The sequence below is a fragment of the Bombina bombina genome, chromosome 3 (genome assembly GCF_027579735.1).
Source record: "Bombina bombina isolate aBomBom1 chromosome 3, aBomBom1.pri, whole genome shotgun sequence".
Classification (NCBI taxonomy): Eukaryota; Metazoa; Chordata; class Amphibia; order Anura; family Bombinatoridae; genus Bombina; species Bombina bombina.
In genome coordinates, this window is record NC_069501.1 from 1,269,203,271 (window position 1) to 1,269,216,032 (window position 12,762).

A 12,762-nucleotide genomic window follows, 5' to 3' on the forward strand; every position below is an offset into this window, starting at 1 on the left:
TCTGCCAATCCCTTCACTGGCTTCCTCTTGCCTCTAGGATTAAACACAAAATCCTCACCCTGACATACAAAGCTCTCAACTGCACTGCTCCCCCCTACATCTCAGAACTTGTCTCTAGATACTCTCCCTCCCGTCCCCTTCGATCAGCTCAGGATCTCCTCCTCTCCTCCTCTCTTGTTACTTCCTCACATTCACGTTTACAGGACTTCTCCAGACTGGCCCCCATCTTGTAGAATTCCCTGCCTCGCTCCATAAGACTCTCCCCTAGTATTAACAGCTTCAAGCACTCCCTAAAAACTCTACTATTCAGGGATGCATACAACCAACACTAACCTTTCCTATCGCCATTGCTTTCCCCTTGAACCCCTTAGATTGTAAGCCTATGGGCCCAGCTCTTTACAGATCGCTTCATAAGAGCCGACTACAACAGTGAAACTCTCGGCAGGGCCCTCTACCCACTTGACCCCTACAAAAGCTATCCTATACACCAACTATGTTTACAGCGCTGCAGAATCTGTTGGCGCTCTACAAATACCTGATAATAATAATAATAATGATAATAATATACTTACATGACTATATATAACCATACATGACTACAGTATGCATATACTTACATGACTATATATAACCATACATGACTACAGTATGCATATAGTTACATGACTATATATAACCATACATGACTACAGTATGCATATAGTTACATGACTATATATAACCATACATGACTACAGTATGCATATAGTTACATGACTATATATAACCATACATGACAACAGTATGCATATAGTTACATGACTATATATAACCATACATGACAACAGTATGCATATAGTTACATGACTATATATAACCATACATGACAACAGTATGGATATAGTTACATGACTATATATAACCATACATGACTACAGTATGCATATATTTACATGACTATATATATAACCATACATGACTACAGTATACATATAGTTACATGACTATATATAACCATACATGACAACAGTATGCATATAGTTACATGACTACATATATAACCATACATGACTACAGTATGCATATACTTACATGACTATATATAACCATACATGACAACAGTATGGATATAGTTACATGACTATATATAACCATACATGACTACAGTATGCATATATTTACATGACTATATATATAACCATACATGACAACAGTATGCATATACTTGCATGACTATATATAACCATACATGACAACAGTATGCATATACTTACATGACTATATATAAAGATACATGACAACAGTATGCATATAGTTACATGACTATATATAACCATACATGACAACAGTATGCATATACTTACATGACTATATATATAACCATACATGACAACAGTATGCATATACTTACATGACTATATATATAACCATACATGACAACATTATGGATATAGTTACATGACTATATATAACCATACATGACTACAGTATGCATATAGTTACATGACTTTATATAACCATACATGACTACAGTATACATATAGTTACATGACTATATATAACCATACATGACAACAGTATGCATATAGTTACATGACTATATATAACCATACATGACTACAGTATACATATAGTTACATGACTATATATAACCATACATGACTACAGTATGCATATAGTTACATGACTATATATAACCATACATGACTACAGTATGCATATACTTACATGACTATATATAACCATACATGACAACAGTATGCATATACTTACATGACTATATATAACCATACATGACTACAGTACGCATATAGTTACATGACTATATATAACCATACTTGACAACAGTATGCATATACTTACATGACTATATATAACCATACATGACTACAGTATGCATATATTTACATGACTATATATAACTATACATGACTACAGTATGCATATACTTACATGACTATATATAACCATACATGACTACAGTATGCATATATTTACATGACTATATATAACCATACATGACTACAGTATGCATATAGTTACATGACTATATATAACCATACATGACTACAGTATACATATAGTTACATGACTATATATAACCATACATGACTACAGTATACATATATTTACATGACTATATATAACCATACATGACAACAGTATGCATATAGTTACATGACTATATATAACCATACATGACTACAGTATGCATATAGTTACATGACTATATATAACCATACATGACTACAGTATGCATATAGTTACATGACTATATATAACCATACATGACTACAGTATGCATATAGTTACATGACTATATATAACCATACATGACAACAGTATGTATATACTTACATGACTATATATAACCATACATGACTACAGTATGCATATAGTTACATGACTATATATAACCATACATGACTACAGTATGCATATACTTACATGACTATATATAACCATACATGACAACAGTATGCATATAGTTACATGACTATATATAACCATACATGACTACAGTATGCATATAGTTACATGACTATATATGTAACCATACATGACAACAGTATGCATATAGTTACATGACTATATATAACCATACATGACAACAGTATGCATATAGTTACATGACTATATATAACCATACATGACTACAGTATGCATATAGTTACATGACTATATATAACCATACATGACTACAGTATGCATATAGTTACATGACTATATATAACCATACATGACTACAGTATACATATATTTACATGACTATATATAACCATACATCACTACAGTATGCATATACTTGCATGACTATATATAACCATACATGACTACAGTATGCATATAGTTACATGACTATATATAACCATACATGACAATAGTATGCATATAGTTACATGACTATATATAACCATACATGACTACAGTATGCATATAGTTACATGACTATATATAACTATACATGACAACAGTATGCATATAGTTACATTACTATATATAACCATACATGACTACAGTATGCATATAGTTACATGACTATATATAACTATACATGACAACAGTATGCATAAAGTTACATTACTATATATAACCATACATGACTACAGTATGCATATAGTTACATGACTATATATAACCATACATGACTACAGTATGCATATAGTTACATTACTATATATAACCATACATGACAACAGTATGCATATAGTTACATGACTATATATAACCATACATGACTACAGTATGCATATACTTACATGACTATATATAACCATACATGACTACAGTATGCATATAGTTACATGACTATATATATAACCATACATGACTACAGTATGCATATACTTACATGACTATATATAACCATACATGACAACAGTATGCATATACTTACATGACTATATATAACCATACATGACAACAGTATGCATATAGTTACATGACTATATATAACCATACATGACTACAGTATGCATATACTTACATGACTATATATAACCATACATGACAACAGTATGCATATACTTACATGACTATATATAACCATACATGACAACAGTATGCATATAGTTACATGACTATATATAACCATACATGACAACAGTATGCATATACTTAGATGACTATATATAACCATACATGACAACAGTATGCATATAGTTACATGACTATATATAACCATACATGACTACAGTATGCATATACTTACATGACTATATATAACCATACATGACTACAGTATGCATATAGTTACATGACTATATATAACCATACATGACTACAGTATGCATATAGTTACATGACTATATATAACCATACATGACTACAGTATGCATATACTTACATGACTATATATAACCATACATGACTACAGTATGCATATAGTTACATGACTATATATAACCATACATGACTACAGTATGCATATATTTACATGACTATATATAACCATACATTACTACAGTATGCATATAGTTACATGACTATATATAACCATACATTACTACAGTATGCATATAGTTACATGACTATATATAACCATACATTACTACAGTATGCATATAGTTACATGACTATATATAACCATACATTACTACAGTATGCATATAGTTACATGACTATATATAACCATACATGGCAACAGTATGCATATACTTACATGACTATATATAACCATACATGACTACAGTATGCATATAGTTACATGACTATATATATAACATTATAACTATTTGCTGTATTTATAATTATTTATATGGTCAAAAATAACTCTATTTTATAGTAGTATTCGCAGACTATTTTTCAGCCCTTTTATTGTGAGTTACCTTTTTTGGTTTGTGAATCAAAGAGCACTTAATTTCTAACTCACCAAGACAACTCTAAATATCCATCCAGGGCTTTCCTCAGGGCAGCTCCCAAATAACCGTTCTGTTCCGCAGCCCATTTTGTCCATCTGAGGCGAAATATACGTAAAAATAAATCACTGAGATGTAAACGGAACAGAACCAAATGGGCAAACACTATTCAAGCGCACAATGAGACCACAGAGCAATAGAGGCTGCTTACATACTTCCTGTGTATAGGGGTAGGTTTATTCCACCTGAGAAATGTGTCAGTTTTATAAATCCCTTCAGATGAAGGTCAGATTAAGTCATTACTGATATTAGGGCTTTATGTCTCAGATTAGTGTTGAGGATTACAATGACATTGCTAATGTGTGATTAGTTATCATTAATGTTAATATTTGTAGCTTTTAATAAAACATATTAAAGGGACATGACACCCAAAATGTTTCTTTCATGATTCAGATAGAGAATACAATTTTAAACAACTTTCCAATTTACTTATATCATTTAATTTGCTTCCTTCTCGTGTTATCATTTGCTGAAAGGTTTATCTAGGCACGCTCAGAAGCAGCAGAGAACCTAGGTTCTAGCTGCTGATTGGTGGCTGTATATATATTGATTGTGATTGGCTCACCAATGTGTTCAGTTCGCTATCGGCGAATGCGGAGAGCAATACGATCTCCGTATTCAGCATTGCACCAGCAGCTCTTGTGAGCTGCTGGTGCAACGCGCCCCCCCGCTGCAGATTTGCGGCCAATCGGCCGCCAGCAGGGGGTGTCAATCAACCCGATCGAGTGTTGAATAGTGACGATCCCTGTCCGCCTCCTCAGAGCAGGCGGACAGGTTATGGAGCAGCGGTCTTTACAAACACGGGGCTTCAAGCTCAGTACGGAGCCCCCAAGAGAATGAAACTAATTAGATAATAGAAGTAAATTAGAAAGCTGTTTAAAATTGTATTCTCTATCTGAATCACGAAAGAAAAAATTTGGGTTTCATGTCCCTTTAATTCAGATAGAGAATACAATTTTAAACACATTTACAATTAACTTCTATTATCTAAGTTGCTTCATTCTCTTGGTATCCTTTGCTGAAGAAGCAGGAACGCTCTACTGGGAGCTACCTAACACACTGGGTGTGCCAATTACATGAGGCACATATGTGCAACCACCAATCAGCAGCTCCTGGGCCAACTTGGTTTAGCTTTTCAACAAAGGATACTAAAGGAACATAACAAATTAGATAATAAAAGTAAATTGGAAAGTTGTTTAAAATCACATGCTCTGTCTGAATCATGAAAGAAAAAAATGTGGGTTTCATGTCCCTTTAACCCATCACCTACACTGCTGAGAAAAAACAGAATTTATGCTTACCTGATAAATTACTTTCTCCAACGGTGTGTCCGGTCCACGGCGTCATCCATTACTTGTGGGATATTCTCCTCCCCCACAGGGAAAGGCAAGGAGAACACACAGCAAGAGCTGTCCATATAGTCCCTCCCAGGCTCCGCCCCCCCAGTCATTCGACCGACGGTTAGGAGAAAAAAAGGAGAAACTATAGGGTGCCGTGGTGACTGTAGTGTATAGAGAGAGAAATTTTTCTAACCTGATTAAAAAACCAGGGCGGGCCGTGGACCGGACACACCGTTGGAGAAAGTAATTTATCAGGTAAGCATAAATTCTGTTTTCTCCAACATTGGTGTGTCCGGTCCACGGCGTCATCCATTACTTGTGGGAACCAATACCAAAGCTTTAGGACACGGATGAAGGGAGGGAGCAAATCAGGTTACCTAAACAGAAGGCACCACGGCTTGCAAAACCTTTCTCCCAAAAATAGCCTCCGAAGAAGCAAAAAGTATCAAATTTGTAGAATTTGGCAAAAGTGTGCAGAGAAGACCAAGTTGCTGCCTCACATATCTGATCAACAGAAGCCTCGTTCTTGAAGGCCCATGTGGAAGCCACAGCCCTAGTAGAGTGAGCTGTGATTCGTTCAGGAGGCTGCCGTCCGGCAGTCTCATAAGCCAATCGGATAATGCTTTTCAGCCAGAAAGAAAGAGAGGTAGCAGTAGCTTTTTGTCCTCTCCTCTTACCAGAATAAACGACAAACAAAAAAGAAGTTTTGTCTGAAATCCTTTGTTGCTTCTAAATAGAACTTTAAAGCACGGACTACATCTAAATGGTGTAACAAATGTTCCTTCTTTGAAACTGGATTCGGACACAAAGAAGGGACAACTATTTCCTGGTTAATATTCTTGTTGGAAACAACTTTTGGAAGAAAACCAGGCTTGGTACGCAAAACAACCTTATCTGAATGGAACACCAGATAGGGTGGATCACACTGCAAAGCAGATAGTTCAGAAACTCTTCTAGCAGAAGAAATAGCAACCAAAAACAGAACTTTCCAAGATAGTAACTTGATATCTATGGAATGTAAGGGTTCAAATGGAACCCCTTGAAGAACTGAAAAAACTAAATTTAGACTCCAGGGAGGAGTCAAAGGTCTGTAAACAGGTTTGATTCTGACCAAAGCCTGTACAAAAGCTTGTACATCTGGCACAGCTGCCAGTCGTCTGTGTAACAAGACAGATAAAGCAGATCTCTGTCCTTTTAGAGAACTCGCTGACAATCCCTTATCCAAACCTTCTTGTTAGAAAGGAGAGGATCCTGGGAATATTAATCCATGAGAATCCCTTGGATTCACACCAACAGATATATCCTTTCCATATTTTATGGTAAATCCTTCTAGTCACAGGTTTTCTGGCTTGGACCAGAGTATCTATCACTGAATCTGAAAACCCGCGCTTGGATAAAATCAAGCGTTCAATTTCCAAGCAGTCAGCTGGAAAGAAACTAGATTTGGATGTTCGAATGGACCTTGCACTAGAAGATCCTGTCTCAAAGGTAGCTTCCATGGTGGAGCCGATGACATATTCACCAGGTCTGCATACCAAGTCCTGCGTGGCCACGCAGGAGCTATCAGAATCACTGAGGCCTTCTCCTGTTTGATCCTGGCTACAAGCCTGGGAAGGAGAGGGAACGGTGGAAATGCATAAGCTAGGTTGAACGACCAAGGCGTCACTAATGCCTCTACTAGAGTCGCCTTGGGATCCCTGGATCTGGACCCGTAGCAAGGAACCTTGAAGTTCTGACGAGACGCCATCAGATCCATGTCTGGAATGTCCCATAATTGAGTCAACTGGGCAAAAACCTCCGGGTGGAGTTCCCACTCCCCCGGATGGAAAGTCTGACGACTCAGATAATCCGCCTCCCAGTTGTCTACTCCTGGGATGTGAATTGCAGATAGATGGCAGGAGTGATCCTCCGCCCATTTGATGATCTTGGATACCTCTCTCATCGCCAAGGAACTCTTTGTTCCTCCCTGATGGTTGATGTAAGCTACAGTCGTCATGTTGTCTGACTGGAATCTTATGAATCCGGCCTTCGCTAGTTGAGGCCAAGCCCGGAGAGCATTGAATATCGCTCTCAGTTCCAGGATGTTTATCGGGAGAAGAGACTCTTCCCGAGACCATAGACCCTGAGCTTTCAAGGAATCCCAGACCGCGCCCCAGCCTAATAGACTGGCGTCGGTCGTGACAATGACCCACTCTGGTCTGCGGAAACTCATTCCCTGAGACAGGTGATCCTGTGACAACCACCAACGGAGTGAGTCTCTGGTCATCTGGTCTACTTGAATCTTTGGAGACAAGTCTGTATAGTCCCCATTCCCCTGCTTGAGCATGCACAGTTGTAATGGTCTTAGATGAATTTGAGCAAAAGGAACTATGTCCATTGCTGCAACCATCAACCCTACTACTACCATGCACTGAGCTATGGAAGGCTGCAGAATAGAGTGAAGAACTTGACAAGCTTTAGAAGCTTTGACTTTCTGACTTTTGTCAGGAAGATCTTCATTTTTAAAGAATCTATTATCGTTCCCAAGAAGGGAACTCTTGTCGACGGAGACAGGGAACTCTTTTCTACGTTCACCTTCCACCCGTGAGATATGAGAAAGGCTAGAACAATGTCTGTATGAGCCTTTGCTTTGGAAAGAGACGACGTTTGGATTAGAATGTCGTCCAGATAAGGTGCCACTGCAATACCCCTTGGTCTTAGAACCTCTAGAAGGGACCCTAGCACCTTTGTGAAAATCCTTGGATGATCTTTGTGGATAGGAATATGTAGATACGCATCCTTTAAATCCACGGTAGTCATAAATTGACCCTCCTGGATTGTAGATAAAATTGTTCGAATGGTTTCCATTTGAACGATGGAACTCTGAGAAATTTGTTTAGAATTTTTAAATCCAGAATTGGTCTGAAAATTCCCTCTTTTTTGGGAACTACAAACAGGTTTTGAGTAAAACCCCTGACCTTGTTCCACAGTTGGAACTGGGTGTATCACTCCCATCTTTAACAAGTCTTCTACACAATGTAAGAATGCCTGTCTCTTTATTTGGTTTGAAGATAAGTTAGACATGTGGAACCTTCCCCTTGAGGGTAGTTCCTTGAACTCCAGAAGAAAACCCTGAGAGACTATTTCTAGTGTCCAGGGATCCTGAACATATCTTGCCTAAGCCTGAGCAAAGAGAGAGAGTCTGCCCCCTACTAGATCCGGTCCAGGATCGGGGGCTACCCCTTCATGCTGTTTTGGTAGCAGCAGCAGGCTTCTTGGCCTGTTTACCCTTGTTCCAGCCTTGCATTGATTTCCAAGCTGGTTTAGTCTGGGAAGCGTTACCCTCTTGTCTAGAGGCTGCCGAGTTGGAAGCCGGTCCGTTCCTGAAATTGCGAATGGAACGAAAATTGGACTTATTCTTAGCCTTGAAAGGTTTATCTTGTGGGAGGGCATGGCCCTTTCCCTCAGTGATGTCTGAAATAATCTCTTTCAATTCTGGCCCAAAAAGGGTCTTACCTTTGAAAGGGGTATTAAGCAATTTTGTCTTGGAAGATACATCCGCCGACCAAGACTTTAGCCAGAGCGCTCTACGTGCCCCAATTGTAAACCCTGAATTTTTCGCCGCTAACCTCGCTAACTGCAAAGCGGTGTCTAAAATAAAGGAATTAGCTAACTTAAGTGCGTGAATTCTGTCCATGACTTCCTCATACGGAGTCTCCCTACTGAGCGACTTTTCCAGTTCCTCGAACAAGAACCACGCCGCTGTAGTGACAGGAATAATGCACGAAATAGGTTAAAGGAGGTAACCTTGCTGTACAAAAATCTTTTTAAGCAAACCCTCCAATTTTTTATCCATAGGATCTTTGAAAGCACAATTGTCCTCAATAGGAATGGTCGTGCGCTTGGCTAGAGTAGAAACCGCCCCCTCGACCTTAGGGACTGTTTGCCATGTGTCCTTCCTGGGGTCGACCATAGGGAACAATTTCTTAAATATAGGAGGAGGGACAAAAGGTATGCCTGGCTTCTCCCACTCCTTATTCACTATGTCCGCCACCCGTTTAGGTATCGGAAAAGCATCAGGGTGCACCGGGACCTCAAGGAACTTGTCCATCTTGCACAATTTTTCTGGGTTGACCAGATTGTCACAATCATCCAGAGTAGATAGCACCTCCTTAAGTAATGCACGGAGATGCTCTAATTTTGATTTAAATGTCACAACATCAGGTTCTGCCTGCTGAGAAATTCTTAGTGTATCAGAAATTTCACCATCTGACAAACCCTCCCTCACTGCCACTTCAGATTGGTGTGAGGGTATGACAGAAAAAATATCATCAGCGCCCTCCTGCTCTACAGTGTTTAAAACAGAGCAATCGTGCTTTCTCTGAAATGCTGGCATTTTGGATAAAATATTAGCTATGGAGTTATCCATTACTGCCGTCAATTGCTGCATAGTAACAAGCATTGGCGCGCTAGAAGTACTAGGGGTCGCCTGCGCGGGCATAACTGGTATAGACACAAAAGGAGATGATGTAGAACTATGTCTACTTCCTTCATCTGAGGAATCATCCTGGGCAACTTTACAATTTGTGACAGTACTGTCCTTACTTTGTTTGGACGCTATGGCACAATTATCACACATATTTGAAGGGGGAACCACATTGGCTACCATACATACAGAACATGATCTATCTGAAGGTACAGACATGTTAAACAGGCTTAAACTGGTTAATAAAGCACAAAAACCGTTTTAAAACAAAACCGTTACTGTCTCTTTAAATGTTAAACAGGGCACACTTTATTACTGAATATGTGAAAAACTATGAAAGAATTATCCAATCTTTACCAAATTTTCACCACAATGTCTTAATGCATTCAAAGTATTGCACCCCAATTTTCAAGCTGTTAACCCTTAAAATGTGGAAACCGGAGCCGTTTTTAATTTTAACCCCCTTACAGTCCCAGCTACAGCCTTTGCTGTGACTTCACCAATCTCAGGGGGGTATATGATATCAAATGTAGCCTTCTAGGAACGTTTTTAGTGGATTCCAGACCCACACACATGCAGCTGCATGTACTGTACTCAAAAGTAACTGCACAGTAATGGCGCGAAAATGAGGCTCTGCCTACTACAGAGAAAGACCCTTCCTGACTGGGAAGGTGTCTTAACAAGTGCCTGGTGCTAAAAAACGTTCCCCAATGTTATAAAAGTGTGAAATTCAACTTCAAACTGCATATAATACTTAAATAAAGCAATCAATTTAGCCCTTAAGAGTGTCTACCAGTGTATAGCCCATAACAAGCCTTTTATTCTGTTTGATTTTTGACTAAGAAAATGGCTTACCAATCCCCATGAGGGAAAATTACAGCCTTCCAGCATTACACAGTCTTGTTAGAGAAATGGCTAGTCATACCTTGAGCAGAAAAGTCTGCAAACTGTTCCCCCCAACTGAAGTTCTCTCATCTCAACAGTCCTGTGTGGGAACAGCAACTGATTTTAGTTACTGTCTGCTAAAATCATAATCCTCTTTTAAACAGAACTCTTCATCTCTTTCTGTTTCAGAGTAAATAGTACATACCAGCACTATTTTAAAATAACAAACTCTTGATAGAAGAATAAAAAACTACAACTAAACACCACAAACTCCTCACCATCCCCGAGGAGATGCTACTTGTTCAGAGCGGCAAGGAGAATGACTGGGGGGGCGGAGCCTGGGAGGGACTATATGGACAGCTCTTGCTGTGTGTTCTCCTTGCCTTTCCCTGTGGGGGAGGAGAATATCCCACAAGTAATGGATGACGCCGTGGACCGGACACACCAATGTTGGAGAAACAATCTATTCTAGTCACAGTATTTATTTTAGCACATAGTATTTATATTGCTCTAGGTACTGGAGAATACGCTGCCCATGAACCCCCCACCCACAAAAGTTTGGATTCATATTTGTCTGATAAAGATGTCACAAGTGGAGGTCATTATTGCAAAGGGGTCAGAGTACAAATCAGGGATCCCTTGATGTCTAGTCGGGGTAACACTAATAAATAAAATATATGGAGAGGAGGAGTGGTACTGTGCCATAATACTGCACCTCGGAGTATGCCCTAGGCATAGATACAGTTTGCTTACAAGTATACTGTATATTAGACAGCTGCACAGTCCTGTACAATAATCACAACATGTTGTAGGCCATATACTGTCAGGGATCTATTTGTTGTACACCCAGCTAGTATCAGGGGTATTCAGGATAAAAAAAAAGGGTACAAACCTTCAGCTACCAACCTGTCCCCACATCACCCCTGTGCTTGTGTAGTGCATTGGGCATGTAAAAAACACACTAGCTGGCCCCTCTGAGATGGTAGGGGTGCCACAATAATGAATATGGCACTTAGTACCCTCTAGAGGCCTCACCGAGCTAGATACATGATGATTGCAATTCAGATATACAGAACCGAACACAAGGAAAATAGGAAGGTTTATATAGGACAGAACAGGGAATGTCTACTCCAGCAGTCATGCGATTATACATCTACCCACAGGTACTGAACTAACACAAGGAGAATAGGAAGGTTTATATAGGACAGAGCAGGGAATGTCTACTCCAGCAGTCATGAGATTATACATCTACCCACAGGTACTGGACATGTCCAGCAGTCATGAGATTATACATCTACCCACAGGTACTGAACATGTCCAGCAGTCATGAGATTACACATCTACCCACAGGTACTGAATATGTCCAGCAGTCATGAGATTATACATCTACCCACAGGTACTGGACATGTCCAGCAGTCATGAGATTATAAATCTACCCACAGGTACTGAACATGTCCAGCAGTCATGAGATTATACATCTACATGTCCAGCAGTCATGAGATTATACATCTACCCACAGGTACTGGATATGTCCAGCAGTCATGAGATTATACATCTACCCACAGGTACTGGATATGTCCAGCAGTCATGAGATTATACATCTACCCACAGGTACTGAACATCTCCAGCAGTCATGAGATTATACATCTACCCAGAGGTACTGGACATGTCCAGC

General features: G+C 39.0%; 1 protein-coding gene across 1 annotated transcript in view; it reads right to left on the minus strand.

The window, feature by feature from the left end:
- Nucleotides 1–12,762, minus strand: part of LOC128652729 (protein sel-1 homolog 3) — a 611,474-nt gene that overhangs the window by 267,929 nt on the left and 330,783 nt on the right. The window contains exon 17 of the mRNA XM_053705661.1: nucleotides 4,352–4,435. Within this exon, the coding sequence (XP_053561636.1) occupies nucleotides 4,352–4,435 (84 nt within the window). The remainder of the gene's footprint in view (nucleotides 1–4,351; nucleotides 4,436–12,762) is intronic.